Genomic DNA, 17,934 nt, shown 5'->3' with positions numbered 1-17,934 from the left:
TACCTAGTTTGTTACTTTTCTCCCTCCAAGATATTAGTAATATGAATAAATAGTAATGTGCTAAAATAGCAAATTTAGCTTGTTCCATTTTTATGAGGCGGTGTCTGCGTATGGCTGGGTGTTTAATATGCACAACATCTCCTCTTTTCATGGCAGACACTATTGGGAAATGGTTTTGGGCCACAGTCAGCAGCTATTGATGCTGTTGTCATCTCCTGCTGTGGTCGTCCAGGATAGAAATGTACACACTCAACCATTTTCTATACCAGTTTGATGGATTTGGCTACCAAATAGACAGTTATGTTTTCAGTTTACAGTTCAAGTAGTATAATACAGATTTGTGTTGAAAAATTCTGTTATTTTGGACAGATGGGTGCATTTACACAGCTCAAAGTTGTGACTAGGTTATGTCATAGCTTTTAGGTTGCCCCTTTTAAAGTGTTTTGTGGATCGATTTCATGAACTGGTTAAGGGTTCTGTAGTTTGTAAATGTGTGTATATTCTGGTTTATTAATGGAGTTGGCCTATAGTTCCAACTATAAAAGCAATGTGGTAATTTCTTTAACATCTGTCTCTATATTGTATCCAAGCTATGACTCCACTATGCATCTGTGTCTGTTTCCTTCTATTTCAATACAGCTACTTGAAAGCAGATTAAAAGGTCACTTCGCTGGCTCATTTGGTAATTACCAGTGTTAATTTGCTCCCAATCAAGGGAATTAGCAATGCCCCTCGCAGTGTATACTTTTGGTGTTTCCGACGTCATTGTTAAACTTCCTCCAGCTTTAGTCTTAGCATCATTACAGAAGTCAATTAGGTTTTAAAGAAACTCAAGGAGTCCTCATTGTTCTACCTGAATACTTGAGTCGAGATGAATAAAGGTCCTTGAGGCTTTCTGAGACTAAGCTTTTGGTGGCTTCTGTAGAGCTTTAGACTCATTGTAGAGCTGTAGCGCTGCTCCATCCGCAAAGTTTTAACCCAATAATGAATTCACTAGCCACCATTGTTAATAATAGTAAAAAAGAAACAAAGAGGCATTTCAAATTCAGTTTAAATGGGAATTGGCATATGTTAATGGTAATATTTAATTAAACAGATACTGTATGTACCTCAAGATGGAGTAAAATATATTTTATATTCAGATAATGTAATCCTGGATCTGTGGATCTAAAAGCAGAGATGTGACGTTCGCAAACGAACTGCTCTATTCACCGCCCCATATTTATTCCCCTAGTATATAATGGTGGGATGTTTAAATGATTCTTATCCAGATGTTACCCTGTCATTCCTCTCAGTGGTTAATTCCGGGATGAAATGGGTTAAGAATAAATAAATATCAAAATGAGCCTGTCTTTTGAACGGCTCTTTGAAAGAAACGGAACCACAACATACAGCTTCCTTCAAAGAGCCGTAAATCTCTAAAGGATAGAATTAGTTATGAATATAGTCGAGGGGCCTCACCTGTACCATACACAGTAGAATTAAGGCAGTGTATCCTACAAAAGCATAGTATATTCCCTGACATGAAAGTTGGTTGGAAGTTTATCCATTTGTTTTGATCACACAGATTCAAATATCTAAGTAACCTACAGCTCAACAGTGTCCCTGAATGCTCACTGTTAAGATACAGACCATGTATCAAGACGACTCAATACAATTTTGAGTCTGTAAAGTAATGTACTGTAAGTTTGTACGGATGCTGGCACCTAAAATAGCAGATTATTCTGTGACTGGTACCTAATGGGGCTGATGCATAGCAGAACTTCACAAGATCCTTGACTATAATGCGATTTATTCTTGATGATACTGTAAATGCAAACCTAACTTGTAACGAAAACCTGTCGCACTGCTGCATTTATCTTTGCTTAAAAGGTTTACTGCAATCAAACAGCCGTGCTTTCTCCATTTGAATGCTAAACTGCTTTTTTTGTGCCATAAACAAGTCATTATTCAACAGAACTGTGTGAAAAGTGAAAGCAATAAGCCATAATGAGAGTATATTTGGTGAAATTTCATTGATTTGTTATTCTAACACTGCATTCCTGGAAAGACAGCTGAGGATAAATTGTGCATTATTTCCCATATTTCCTAACAGACGAATTGCCCACTTTTGGCACTAACACATGTCCATAAATGTAAAAATGTACCCAGTATACACACAGAGAGACCTGTAAGAGGTTATTATTGACACTGTAAGTGTAAACTGAAGTATTTCCTTATTGTCCCTGACTATGCCATATGAATATGCCACCCTACGGTGATTGCCCATGTTACCCATACCTAAATCTGCTTCTGCTGTGCCCAACAGCAACGCGACTGCAAAGAGCTTGGGTTACTTTAACCCTGCATGCATCCGTATCCGTAAAATGTGTCCTTTGAAAAAGTTTTAGTGCTCAAGAGAAAAATAAAGGGTCCAGTCACCAGTGAACTAAACTATTCCTTCCTGCTAATGAATAGACTTTACTTATGGCACATTTGCCTTTTTTGACATTATATTCCATTATTCATTACAGCACCTGCAGATTGTAATTGGTCTTGAAAAGAGAGAGAGAGAGAAAAAGTATTTTATGGCTGGTGTTACATGTGTTTAGGGAAACATCTATAAAGATGTTATATCATCCCATATGGGCTTATCATGAACATAACTTTTGAAGAATTGTTTGAAACTTATTGCTGCATGCAAAATGATTTAATAGGTATGTATTACAACAAAGTTGCTTAATAATCAAGAGTCATCCCAATATTTGAATATTAACACAACAAGACAGGATTGCATGTAGTACATGCAGCTTTGTGGAAGAGCTTTGGCAAATTTAGGGTTTGCTCAATATTCTACTCAAATAAGCCTCTTACAAGTTAACCTCTGCTCTGCATTACCTGCAAGCATAATCAGCAGTTCTACAACTCTTCTGTCTACATTGTGGTGCAATGTAGAGTAAAATTGTTCATAGAAATCAAATGGCAATTGAAATGTTTCATATCCATTTACTAATGGAGACGTATTGGTGTCAATATGTGCTATAGACGTGGCAGAGGATCTGGAATGCTCTTCTTCTTGCAACACACCCATCACCTGCCATTCATTCTCAAATATTCCAGTACATACTGTCTATACATCGCATCGAATTCCATTGTCTGGTACAATGCAGACAGTGGCCTCGGCACAAAATGACTAAAACCCTTAACGAAGCTATCAGGCTGAGAAGACTGACCCAGATTTCTTGAGTCTCACTTCATTGCCAAGACCAAGCTGTCAAGTTAACCTGGGGACAAAATCTAGGGAAAGGTCCATCATTACCGTCACATCTCAGAAGTGATCCTAAGAAACCTGCAAGTTTGGGCGTCCTTTTTGCCAAATGTCCTGTTGGTTCATAAATAAATAAATATCCTTCTTCAGTCCATAATAGAAATGATAGCACTGATAAGTTGGTGAAGACTTTTAGGTGCCTCTTAGAAAGTTTAAACATCAAATTTGGTAGTATTACTATCTTAGTGTTACAAACACTTCAATAGTCCTTACATTATCAGATGACTTAGCTTTATGGATCCAATTACAAATGAGATGTTTTAAAATATTAAAATGTCAATGTTAAATTGTTTTTTCCCTGCTTTATCATTAAATATCTTTAAATGTACCTGGTTGGCTAAAGAACTGCATCATCTACTTCCTATTTAGTCAATTTCATGCTGCTTTGCAGCTGCATTGTTACTGTCCAATCATATTCAAGGACGGTCACCACAATACAGTTTGAATACTTGAGTTTTAGGTGTTTTTTTCCCTTGCTTTTTATATGAAAATAGATGTTCACAAAAACACAAATTGTTTCAGTGTATTTGTCTGTATATGTGTTTTTTATTGCAAATATCAATCTTTTCTACAAATGGTAGATTTTTGTCATACAGCTCTGCTTTTGTAGGTTTACAAAGGTTTTTAAACCACAAACTCTGCACTTTACAATCTCACAATATTACTGACCCAAATCTTTAGTCTTTCTCTGCATACTGTTGGTGTATGTTCCTCATGCTTGAGTTCTGCTGAAGTATAATCATGAACATCGCCATGGCCACTGACTTTATCAACTTTCGGGTATCAACTTAGATTTCCCTTTTTTGTAAATGGTTGGTTGGTTGGATTGGTTACAGTTGACAAAACAAAATAAATGTAAGACAGGAGCACTGGAAGACAATCATATTTTTTGCAGTATATAATAATGCCAATAATGTCAATTAAATGCAACACAAGATGTAAAGGCTCAAAAGAAGCTACTAGGATAAGTGGTAAACCGTCTTCTCAAAAACTGTACAAATCCAATTGCCTTTTTAAGCACAAGGGATTGCCCTGGCCTCCAGTCCTCACTAGATCCTAAACTGATCAAGTATTTTTGGGATGCACCAGAGGCCCCTCCCTCAACCCACAGGACCCAAACCACCCCCACTGGATGCCCTCACAAGGCCCATGTCCAAGAATGGATTTCTACACAGAATTAGGAAGGTGGTCATAATGTTATGCCTGATTGGTGTACCTACATTGCTTATCTAGTAATCTTGGCACAGAAACACTGATGTATCACAGGTCTTATATCACATTCCCATTGTCAGTACTCTCAGAGAAGGCTTGAGTCATATTCTCTGTGACTGTCAACCATTATGATAATAGGAGTCTGGATTCATTTCCACTCTACACTATGTATTTTCTGTGCCCCTCACTCTTCAGCAAAAGAATATATCTCATGCAATGACTGAAAATATGAACAAAACAAAGCCATTTCAGTGGTGCTACAAATTGTAGATTAATTGGATTTTCCACAAGTTGACCACATTGAAAAAGGGAAATGGTATCCTACTTTTCATTTTTCAGTTCAGCTTTAAAGCATTTATAGGGTCTAACCCTATAAATGCTGTAGATCTAATAGGCTTACAAGATAATAATAATAATGTTCCCCCCCTCTGTCCTGTCTTTGTCAGTGCTTGGTCTTTGAAGATGCTCCCAATGGCGTGAAAGCGGCACTGGCCGCAGGGATGCAGGTGGTGATGATCCCTGACAGCAACCTGGACCCCAGCCTTACCCAGGAGGCAACGCTGCGGTTAAGGAGCATGGAGGAGTTTGAACCGCAACTCTTTGGCCTACCGGCATATGACTAGACTAGATAGCGAAGCTAAAATAAAAAGCTGAAATTCAGTCTCTGTGTTTGACTGATCTTTGAAGGAAACCGTGATAATCGAGACGATGAATGGTCTTTGTTGGTACCTGCTGTAACCAGGAACCTCCCTAAAGAAATAAAGACAGGGTACGGCGAGGTATGCTTCAGAGCGGTAGGAGATTGTAACTGAACGTATCTCTGCCATTCTCCTCACGCGTAAAAAGGAACTCTTGTCTTTCTCTTCTTTGTGCAATGTTTATGAATGTTTTAGGTTGCTGAACCTGACAGGATGAAATCAGTCATAAGTGCTTTTTTGTGTTGAAGTTGTGACGTTGAAATATATAGATATATTTCAGATATCTCACCTTCTCACCGTGTCACGGGCAATATATCGGCAATGAAATAAGTTATCCCCAGGCTAGCATCGTAAAAACAAATAAACATGTAAAGTCTTTTGAAAGGACATCCACAAGAACCGGCTCCCTTCTCACATATTTTGTAACTAAACCCCACAGAGATGAATCCTAGATATTTGCCTCCTAAACCTTTCCCAGATTGCAGTCAGTCAGGAAAATGTATAACGCATGCATTCGTCATTATCACTTGTTTACACTACATGCCAAATGCTTGCACTACAACTACCATGTACCCCTTCCCCTAGCCTGGCAGGCCTTAACAAGGCGCCAGTGGAGGAGTCTGCTGCCATGGCTACTTCAGGCCGCTCAAATAGGATTTCACTGCACTTCTATCCACTTCCCCTCCATTCCTTCCTGGCCTTTCGTCCTCAAGGACGGGCTAATCTTTCTTCCTGCTTGCAAACCTCCTCACTCTGTAATTTTACTTGTCATTTACACACTCATGGCTTGAAGCATGATCTTATTTTTTATTGTCAATGTGTCCTTACAATCTTACATAGTTGCGTAGTGTCTTTTTAAATCTTTATTAATTTCATGTAGACGTACATTGTAAAAAAAAACACATTTCCTCTTTTACACTGTAAAAAAAAAATCTGCACAAAATTGATTATATAATAAATAAAACAAGAGCCTGAACTATAGTAATCGTGCAGTTATCATTTATTTGTAATTAATTTTCTTCTTGACTTTGATTTCAGATATAAATAGACTGCAGCTCATTTCCAGCCACATTGCAAATTGGTTTTAATACCTTCCTTCAAATGAAAAGAGCATTTCACTCTTGCATGTAAAGCAGATGTGCTGCTTCATTTTTAATTTATTTGAGCACTTAATATGAGTTGCACCATTTTAGTTCACCTGTCACATACAGTTCGCTCATCACATAATCAGATGAGGGCCAATTATATACAACTACTGCAGGTTTTACAGTGTTGCTGCTGAAAGGAATATATCAAATATTTAAAAAAAAAAAAAAAAACTAAAATATTTATTTATTAAGGTGCAAGATAAATTGGTGCTCTAGTCTAACCAGATGTCATCCTTCAGATGTGCACACAATGTCACTTGTCATGCTTGTCAATGTCATGCCAAGCTAATATGAGGTCAACAATGGGCATCTACAAAAGTTTTTGCTCAGTTTTTTTTTTTTTTTTTTCAGAAAATGAGTCTGGTAACAACCAACTTCACCGTAAAATAAAGTAATTTGCTTATTGCTCAGATGATGTACGACTATATTGCTGCCCTGGCAGATTTTTACCCGAGGTTAATCTGTTCCCAGCAGAGCAACTCAGCACTACACTACCATTTGGGTGACGTACTTACAGGGCAAGACCGGACTAGCACACACGTATAAATGACTCACACTAGTAATTCTACAAATAAATCAATTTACTTGACCGTGTTTATCACCTGCCAGATTGAGTGACTGGATTATTACTATTTTCCTCTGGATTTACTATTGTTATTTTTGCGCTGCCACACTTTAAGAATCACAAGATTAAGCTTCCCGATAGTAAAATACCTCCTGTCTGCCTGCATTTCATAGCCTTGAAATACTGTGAAGAGGAGCTTATACTCCTCCCTCCATATTGTGCATGCGCTGACCAATTCAAGATAATGGTTTTTCAGCTGACAGCTAAAAGTTTTTTTTTTCTTTTTCTTTTTTCGGAGAAGCTTTTAAGGACACTAGGCCTTTCGGCGACAGTAGGTACGGCAGGTCAGCCATTGTGTGTCTTTTAGTGTACCTGTTATAAAATCTGTCCTCAAGGCTATGCACTGCTCTCTTTCCATAAAATACATCTGCATTCTTTCCAATCTCTGCCAATAGCCCTTCTCTTATCCTTGCCACAACCCTTTTCAGCTTTAAGCGGCAGTAGAGATAGCCCTCCTACATGTTTCCCAGGCCCGTATTCTCGTCTTTGCTCACGACTGATAGGCGACAGTGGCTGCGGGACGCATTCATCTCCAACGTCAGGGTTTTATACCCGGATTTTTATCAGCGCGCAGGCAAGCGGCTTCTCTGCAGGAGAATCGAAATTCCTAACGGCAGGGACACACGTTGTGTGGATGACCTCGTTTTAGACATTAAACCTTCTTTCTGCTCTTAAGTGGTTACCAAAGAGTCTGTGTGAGTGAAAGAGTAGGATGGGTGAAGCTCATCAGATAATACCGGCAGGCAGGCTTTTCTGTACGTATCCTTCAGTGTTCAGACTGTGTCATAACAGTGGGAGGCAATCCTTGTATTTGTCCTCACCTAACTTAAGGACCTAAATCACAAGCAATGGTGATTTAGGTATTTGAGTAGATTTGTTTGAGAGAAATGGTCATAATCCAGAAGTTGCAAGTAAATATTCTGCAATAGTATATTCTGCCTATGCCAACTTCTTTGTGTAAATACTCTTAAGGAAATCTCCCTTTTCTTTTAAATACTTAAACAAAACAAACTACTCTGCTATGTGCAGTGTGGCAGAACTTTAGTCGGATTTCTCTATTCTCAACACCAAGCAAAAAGCATATCTCAAAGTCTGCATATCTCCAAAGTGCAGGCTATGGCTCAAATTGCCAAGAAGGGCAGAGCACAGAAGAAGCCGAGATCCGACGGAAGTGGCGGATGCCGTTTTTGCATTGCACGGCCAAAGCGCGCAACCTCAACTTGAACCAAAGGGGATTTTATGGCAACGACGATATCAAAGGCCTTTGACCACATGAAGCACTTGGTCTGCCGCAAGATAGGATGCAGCACGCTATGCTTCTTGCACTTGCTCTTAGGCTCAATGCCTTCTCGGTGATGCAAATAGACCTCATGTTTTATTCAGCTGTACGTGATGAGATACTAAATTTGATCATGGGAGCAGGTGATAGAGAGGATGACGCTTGGAAGCGCATTCATGAGCATAAAAGAAAAAAAAGCACAATTACGGCCAGGCAATCAAATTAGCATGTTGTGCAACAATGCTTTGGAATAATGTGTGAGTTCTTATAGGATGGAATAATGAGGGTTTATCTACATTCATTAAGACTTTACATTGACATTTCAGTTGAATGAAACAACGAGAAACAAACAACAGCTTGGTATAAATGAACAAGGCTGCAAATTGTGCAATATAGGATTCTCTAGTTCTGTATTCATTTAAACAAGGTTAGATTCGTGGAAGAATTAATGGCAGAAAATAAAACGCGGTCTTTGTGTTTGGGTTGACAGTACTTTGGCTCAGATTTAATTATTTGTTATTATGTGACCACATTTAGACTTATATAGACGTTGTTCATCCACCAGAGAAACTGCTTCGTCACAATGGCTCAGTTGCACTTAAAAAAAAAGTCTTGAAATCTGTAGGTGAAAATGAAAATAGCTGTATAATTAAACTTAAAAATAAAATACAGTAGATGGAATGAATAAAATGTATTTATTTAACCTAGGTAAAGACCTCCTACTTCCACCTCCGCCTCATCGCCACAATCAGACACTGCCTCTCTCCCCCTGCTGCCGAATCTGTCATCCATGCCTTCATCTCCTCCCGCCTCGACTACTGTAACTCCCTCCTAACTGGCATCACTGTGCGTTCCCTTAACAGACTCCAACTGGTCCAAAACTGTGCTGCCCGCCTCCTTACCCATACCCGGTCCCGCCAACACATCACTCCCGTTCTCCACTCTCTCCACTGGCTCCCCAGTAATCAGCGCATCACTTTCAAGATACTCCTTCTCACCTTCAAAGCCCTCCACCACCTGGCTCCCCCTTACCTGTCTGACCTCCTCATCCCCCACCACCCAACCGTGCCCTTCGATCCTCTTCCACTCTCTCACTGACAGCACCAACATCCAAGCTCAAATCCTTCGGTGACAGAGCCTTCTCCCGAACAGCCCCCTGACTCTGGAACTCTCTTCCCCAACCTGTCCGCGACTCACCCTCACTCGCCACATTCAAGTCCCGTCTGAAAACATACCTCATACAAGCATGACCTCCCCTACCCTTAACCAGTGTGTCATCGTTTTTGTTAGTCCCCCCCCATAAAATAAGACTTTCAAGAAAACAGTAAAAAAAAAAAAAAAATGCTTACCAACACACAAACAATTCAAAATTTCAAAATCACTAAATTAGGCTCTGAGTGAACCTTAATGAAGAGCAATTTGGGAGCCAAAACAAACGATTCTTTGGTAGTCATGGGGGAAAAGCTAAAGAAAAAAAAATAAAGTTGGGGCTCATTGCTCATCATCACAAAATTGACAAGTTTTTATCCAGTTATCAAAACCATATCTTCATTTTTAATATCTTGTCTATTTCTCTTCTATTCAGCAGTGTGTTGGAATGTGTGTAGAAATAAAATAACTTTTATTACTTGTATGGTCTTGATTAAAGTCAATGTATCGGAACTTTACTACTTCTGATTATGAGGTTAATTGAATGATTAATTTTATTAACCTGAAGTCCAATGAAAACATGGGGGGTGCTCCAAAGCTCTAATCAATGCAAATATGCACAAGATATCATTTTGGTATGCGTCAGGAAACGTTCCGCTCGGCATATCTACAGTTCAACCAAAGATTCTTTGGTGTGGAGGGCTGTGAGCGAGTCAGCTTTGATCAACTGCAGAAAATAAAATGTTAAGTAAAAGGGAGGCCATGAATACTTTATGCAGACTTTCCTGCGAAGGAGAACAATGACAAACGAGCTAACAGAGCATCGGCATCTCATTTCCACAATCTCTTTCAGAGACTTCTCCTATTTCTTTTCATCTCTCATTGTTAATCTTCTCTTTTTTCATGGGTAAAATACATTACGTGGCTTAAACTTTCCACTGAAGTCAGTCAAACACGTGCGAACAAGTATTTGGCAAAACACCTCCTTCCATCCTCATAAAGCACCTTGAAGACGACTGCGTCGGCCTTCCACTTTAAGGAGACACATTTCTGTTAAATCTGCATAAAAAAAACAAAATGAAATACACGTGTGCGCACTTCAGAGGATGGGACTGTTTAATGCAAGCAAATTATGCAGTAAAGGTGCCTCCTGGGTTCTTTTGTGCTTCAGGCTGTATAATTAGCATTTCAAGACAGATGGTCATGAGGTATGAGGGCAACAGCCTAAGGTGGCTGGAAAAAACATTTTTATCACATGGTAGGATTTGGAACGCACCAAAATACACGAAATATCTCAACACCTCCGCCTCGTTGTTATCTAAGCTTAGTCAAATATTTTTGACGAAGATAAAAATTAAAAATTAGCTGCTGATGTAAGCCGCGAGTGTGAATGTTCAGAAGTCACAAATTTACAAGAACACACAAACTGGCATAAATTGCTACGTTCGTGCATAAACCCCTTACTGACAGTGTGACGAGATTTGCTGCGAGTGGACTACTGATCTGAACTGCTACTAAATAATTCAAATTTTGCTCCATATTTGATATCTTGTCTTTGTAATATTTCAATCGACTTAATCTGTAGTCTACCATATGCTTGCTGTGGTTTTTAGATACATGTCCAAGTATACAAATAAATGAAACGATAACCTATATATTGATGGCCTTTAGTTCATTTTTCAGTTCCACCTCATTGCACTTCATGTAAGCAGGCTTTTGTGCGCACTGGCTTAGCTGTGGTCAGGGGCACTCTTAAATGTCGATCTTACCTAATAAATAACAGGAACTAAGCGATTATTGGTGAATTTCTAAGATTTCAAGATCAAATCTGTTCTTGGGTCCATGTAGGAGGCCCATTGTGAACCTTATTTCAGCTTCAGTAGAGAGGATATGAGAGAAGAGTAAAAAGTTATGGTAGCAGTCCACAGCATTGTCTGCATGATTTCTTATGACCTCTTTGGTAACCTTCAGGACAAGAATCATGGTGCCATCCAAGTTGTTACTAAAAAGAAATTAACACATAAAGTTCTAGGCAATGTCAGAATTTGTCCATAGGCTGTTGGTTATGAATCAGTCACATCCTGTTTCTAGAGCATCAAATAGCTAACTAAAATGTGACTAAAACTACATAAAATACAGAAACCATGCTTGAAAAAAAAAAAAAAAATTGATGTCTATTTAAGTGTTTTAGTTTGGCCCAAGTACCATCTACTAACATGGAGGAGGTAGAACTTATGACCTATACTGCAGCAAGTCCCCAGGGGGAGCTCTACTTGCTTTGGATTCACTTTTGAGGAGCAGTATTGCCGTCCATGTGTATACAGTCTATGGTGTGAACACATTAAAGACAGCTTATATTGAAAAGTGGTGCTCCTACATCATCAGAGTTTTGCTTCATCCATTAAGAAAAATAACACACCGCTATGATTGTCCGAAAAGTGATTAACTAACTGAATAAAATCCCAAATGCCAGGTCTGAACACATGTACCTAAAACTGGCCATTTGCAATCAGATATTCTAAATTGGATTTTAAGGCAAGCTCTGAACAGTCCCTAAGAAACAGAAAAATCTCACTAATGAAGAAAAGTTGACCTCAGACAACAGTGTTTTGACTTTAGTGAACAGATCAGCTTTAAAACCATATGGAAATATATGAAGTTTGTATATTTCCATATATGAAATATATGTACTTGATTTGGCTAATTTTCACATGTAAATGTGAACATATGTAATTAGCAGTACCATTTCAGATTTTCATTTCACCAGTTTTTATTTCAGTTATACTCTCCTAAGAAGCTAATGACTTAAAACACACATCAGCCACAACATTACGCGACACATAAATAACCACCGTCTTGACCATCTTGTGACAGTGCACTATTCTGCTGGGAAACCTTTGAACCTGCCATTCCTGTGGATGTTACTTAGACATGTACCACCCAACTAGACCAAACCAAGGACCCACAACTCATAGCAATGACAATCCTTGATGGCCGCAGCCGTCTCCAGCAGGATGTAGCCTGACACAGACACACACAGAAAAACAGTTTAGATAGATAGATAGATTACTTTATTCATCCCCGAAGGGAAATTAGGTTAGGAGCAACTGGCCTCCAAACTCCCTTGATCCTAAACTGCTCAAGTATCTGTAGGATGCACTGGAAGAAGCCTGATCCATAGGCCCCTCCCTTCAACCCACAGTCTGTTGCCAGACACCACAGGACATCCTCAGAAGGCCCAAGTGCATTCTCTGATGACTGTTTTGGAGGCGCAAGGGAGACCTATACAATATTCAGAAAATGGTCATAATGTTGTGCCTGATCGGTGTATTCAGAGCAGGATTAGTACAAAATCATTTGACACTTGACAGATTCTCCTCCTTTCTAACCTGCAGGGGACACTTGGTTTACAAGCCCCTTGTTTTAAAGCACTCTTTAATAACCCATGCTCCCTTGGGATGTTAACAGACAGTGAGGGATGCCGCGTGCCCATCCATCTAAATGGTTGTACCAGCGCTCTGCTCAGTGGACAGGAAAGGCTCCTCTTTGAGCCCGTCTCAGGGGCTGTTCCGAAACACGCACCCAGCAGCAGGTTGACACTCTGGGGGCTGCACGAGTCAATGGAAGCGCTTGTCTTTCTAGTTGTCACCTGCTGAGATGTCAATAACCCACAGCAACGAAGCACATTACATGGTAAATGGTTTTGTGTTTACAGTATATATTGCTTTTCTACAGTGCTCAAGGACACTTTGGCATGTGTTCACTAACCCTTCTGATTCATGGACAACCCGCCCTACTCGCTGAGCGACAGCCATGATGCTGCCTGTTTGTCCTATACAATCCCTGTGAAATGGTTTTAAAGCAGTAGTGGCAATTCAATGTTAACCATGTCTCTTACACACTTTTACTAACTAGCTGGGCAGGATGTCAACATTAAGTAGCAGCAATTTTGGTGGTGGACGGATTTTCAATGTGCATTAGCCTCCAGCTATCTGCATACACTGTTCCGATGTGCTTTCAGGCTACTGAAAGAGAGACCGCTGCAATCGAGAAGACAAACACCCATAGTTGAAAGGTAAGGAGTTACAAACACAACCACAGAAAACACTGAAACCTCGAATGTACACCTGTCAGCTTGAGCAAATACGATATGCCATTCTATTTCCAAAAGTCAATTTAATATAAGGGGACAGCACAGTGGGGTGGTGTTTAGCACTGATTCCTCACAGCAAGACGGTTCTGGGTTTTATGTCTTTCTCTGTGGAGTTTGCATGTTCTCCATGTATCTGAGTGGGTTCTCTCCAGGTACTTCGGCTTCTTCCCACCGTCCAAAGACATGCTATCTACTTTCATTGGTGATTCTAAATTGGCCGCAAATGTGAGTTTGAATGGTTGTCTGCCTCTCTGTGTTAGCCCTGAGATAGATAGATAACCTGTCCGGGTGTACCCCGCCTCCTGCACAGTGACAGCTGGGACATGCAAACAGTTACAGACAGCAAACAAACTTAATGTAAGTTCATAATTTTCTCCAAAAACTCTTCTTCATATGCAGTATATACTATTTGTCTGGAAATGCATGGAAGCACTGTAACATGACTGGTTGGCAAAGGTATATTGTATAATCGCAAGATGCTAATTCTAGTTTGTGGATCTGTACTGCCTATTTATTGAGAAACTTGATCCCAATTGGCAAAGATGGAGTCAACTAAGCCTCTCAAGTCTACCCTTGAGGTATTAGCCTTGGTTTACATACGTTGTTAGCTAGTCTGGTAGGTGGCCCTAAATACATACATATTACACTGCAAAAAAGTTGAAATACATTGTCCAGAAGGTAAAAAAAATAATGCCTCATTACATTTGATTTAAATGTGTGCATTCAACTCAACTTTTTCTAGGGTATTTGTGCTATTCATACAAAATCCTGCTTACCTAATCCTGATTAAAATATTGAAGCCTAACAAATGACAACAACCGATCAACATTCAAGTGAACAGACATCAAATAAAAACTTAACTAATGGAATTTTCAAACTTTTTCAAGCACAATCTTAAGTGGCTCTCTGCAGCAGTCTGTTTCGTAAACCATGCACAAGAAAGGATAGTTGATGTTAAGGACAAAAAGAATTCCCATCAGAATGGCAAAGACATTTAGGACATCCTTCAGATCACTTCTTCCTCAAGTACCACTGAAACGTCAATTATGTCTTCTCCTTCTTTCACAATCACCATGCTAATGTTCATGCCCTTTGTGAATGTGGCTTCATTGTCGGAAGGCTATACAAGAGTAAAGGAAAGTCTTTAGTCTACACAGAAAGCAGGAAACTTAATTTAGCTTTTGACAATTGCAGTGAAGAAATCAAAAAATGCTTACCTCAGTAGTCATGAAAAGGCATGAGAGGGATCCTCCTTGAGAAAATAAGGGAGGCCCAGAAGAAGAACAGTACTCTTTAGTGTGGAGCTTTGATTAAGAATTGGACAGGTAAAGAAAAAAAAATAGTTTTTTGATGAGTTCAGTTTAGTGATGAAATTAATGTTACAATTTTATCATGCATAATCAGACCATGCAAGAAAAAAGGTACTCTTGCTGCTTCGTTTTTCCTTGTCTGAGTGCTATGATAGACAACCCTTAGTAAACACTTCTTTTGGAAGTTCTGCATGCTACTTAAATTGCACAGTTTGGGTCTTGATATTGAACCAAGGTTCAAGGTCCCCTTCCAATCCAAGTTTGGTCTTTATCAATGAGCAGGAGTCCTCAACAGTTTCAGGCAAGTTGTCTATGGTAACCAAGTCAGTCGAAGTACTGCAACCTCACACACTTGAACTATCGTGAAAGGTACTGTTGCTAAAATAAGACCAGGTAGACTCATAACTTACCTTAACAGTAAAAAATTATTATGACATCTATCTTTTCACTCATACAATGTATCTGGCTAATGGTTTTTCAGCATCCCCATTCCACATTGGTTTTATTATTATTATTTTTGTGTGTAAATACATAAGTTTCAAGGGCGAGAGATACTATGTACTTCAACTTTTGCACAGAAGTCCCTGGCCAATCAGATTTTTTTTTAATGTCATTCTTCATCCAATCTGATTGATGTTTTACACATGTCAGTCAAATTTCAAATACAGATGTGAGTCCTGCCACATTCAGAAATATTCTGATGATTGTGGCGTGTATCAGGAATGGGCAGGAACTCATGCAGTCAGACATATTTTCAGGAGAAAGTGGCAGCTTCAGAAGAAACAATGGCAAACAATTTCTGTGGATGGTTATAATTCGCTCAGACCTCTTTGGTTGTCAACAAAAATGACTCTATACAGAACAGCCCTGTATATCACTACAATTGGCTAAATACAAATGACAAAACTTAGCAGCATTAAAGGAATCCTGAAAATCAGCTTATGAATGTGCTGCCAAATTTTCAGATGACACATATAACACAGGACCCCAAATAGTGGTTCCCAACCTACTGATGTAAATTCCTTGGTCTTAACGGAGGTCTCTCAAAAGTGGTCAAACTGTCTTAACATCAGTGCTTTTACGCAGAAGAGTAAGATATATGATACACAATTCCGATCTGTATTTAACTGGTAGATTTGCTATTACCCAATATAATCACACAATGTATGCCTTTTTCTTGAAGGTGCATATGTCAAAGACATTGATCTACAGACCTAATGCAAGTGAGCTCTAAATATGACCCATCAAAGGAGGTGCTGTAATGGCCAGGCTCTATGTTGGGTTCTCCTTCAATAACATTACCTCTGTTTAACAGTCTTTGTAGTATTGTTAGAATGGGGATAGAAATGAAGATTTCTTATTTTTTGATGGCAGATCTAAGACATACTCAAGTCAATGCCAAATTTCTCTTTGAAATAGGATAGCCTTTATTTGGATCTGAACAGAGACGCCCCAAGATGGGAAATGGAGTTGATGGGACTAAGGCTGTGTATAGCATCTGTTACCAAATATTTTCATCAAGTTTACAACTGTGCTACTGTAGTAATTTAGTAAAATTCACTTACTATTTCCTGAGCAAGACTGCTTGCATTAACAGAAGCAATGACACAAGTCTCTGCTGATGTTTTCTTGCATCATAGTACTCTGGTTGACTATTAAAATGATGCTCCAGTGGCATGTGACTTTCATTGTCTGTCAGATCTAATGATCCAGCAGTGTCACATTCAACCAAATTATTACCATCACACTCCTGGACTGTGATCTCTGTCTCAATGTCTTTTATTAACATCGTCCTGGTCGCAACATTTATGAGCTGTTAACCTGGAACAAAACAAAACATTTGATTTGGAAGCACAGTGATTAAAAGGACAGGTAACAATTTCCATATTTCTCAAATGTTTTTCAAGATGGCTACAATATAGCTTTAGGCTAACTACCTCTTTAAATTCACACACTGAGCATTTTAGTTTAAATCCAAAAAAGTTCACTGCCCTTTTCTACAACACCATGATCTCTCAAGTGGACCTGAAAGGATTGTTTAGATCTAAAATACTGTGTACAACCATGGTATATGCAGTGTAAATGACAATTTCCCCTGTAATGTCTGTGGCATAGGTTGTATTTTTTTTTTTTTTGTTTGTTTGTTTGTTTTTTGTTTTTTCTTCACATCACATTTACTGTTCTGGCTTTTTTTCTGTGTCCCCACTTCAGACTATTTATTAAAGCACCACTTAAGGCAGTGGAGCAGCAACTTCTCAATTTATCCTTAAGATAAATTAATATTGCTGACATGCAATGTTTCAAAACGTGAGGCCTGTCAAGACTCAGTCAACTACTTTCTCAAGAAAATCTACTGCACCTTAAAGTTAATCTTTGACATCCTGAAATATTCATAATTTGGCAGTTTAGGGTTTAAATCTCACATCTAAACACTTTCAGTTTCATGGACCTGCTGGATTGTGCGATACCACAGCGCAGCAGTGGCACATGATAACTCCTCATCAACAGTGGTACACAACACTGCCATCCCCCTGCTCCCACCGCGACTTTGTCATCTGCTGTAAACTAACTTCACTCACTCAACTTCACTCACCCTCTAATAAATACTCCTTAACCTAAACACTTGCTAAAAGTCGAATCAGTAAATATACTCACATGTTTTTCTTATTAAACAGGGAAAAAGCAACAGTACAAATTCTGAGTTCAAAAGTCTAAGTTTTTAGCAACGGGTAGCTATAGCTGTTAACAAAGAAAATTAAACTTACCAGTACCGTCTTAGTTAGTCTTTCTGCTCCTCCAACTACACAGATTCAAATAATTCTTCAACTCTGAGTGGAGTTACGAGTGGAGTTCACAAAAAACTGTGAAGACAAGAAATCTAGCTGTACATGCATCCAGGACTCATCTCCAAAGTGAAGTCGACAGAAAATCTGGTTAGATTTGAAATTTCAATTTCTGATTTATTTTGTACTTGAGACATTTTTGAATTAGTAATTTTGTCTATTAGTAACAACTCTGACAAAGCAACATTACAGTTTACAGTGTTAAAAATA

The 17,934-nt window shown here is 39.0% G+C and overlaps 1 protein-coding gene across 2 annotated transcripts in view; it reads left to right on the top strand.

Annotated features, from left to right (window-relative positions):
* LOC125001159 (pseudouridine 5'-phosphatase) overlaps positions 1-5,364 on the top strand; it is a 33,105-nt gene extending 27,741 nt beyond the window's left edge. For both annotated transcript variants that reach the window (XM_047577049.1, XM_047577050.1), the window contains exon 4: positions 4,966-5,364. In XM_047577049.1, the coding sequence (XP_047433005.1) occupies positions 4,966-5,142 (177 nt within the window). In that variant the 3' untranslated portion in view covers positions 5,143-5,364. The remainder of the gene's footprint in view (positions 1-4,965) is intronic.
* The last annotated feature ends 12,570 nt before the right edge of the window (positions 5,365-17,934 follow it).

This window comes from Mugil cephalus, chromosome 23 (genome assembly GCF_022458985.1).
Source record: "Mugil cephalus isolate CIBA_MC_2020 chromosome 23, CIBA_Mcephalus_1.1, whole genome shotgun sequence".
In the NCBI taxonomy this organism is placed as follows: Eukaryota; Metazoa; Chordata; class Actinopteri; order Mugiliformes; family Mugilidae; genus Mugil; species Mugil cephalus.
Note: the sequence above shows the minus strand (reverse complement) of the source record. Positions and strands in the feature narration are given on the sequence as shown.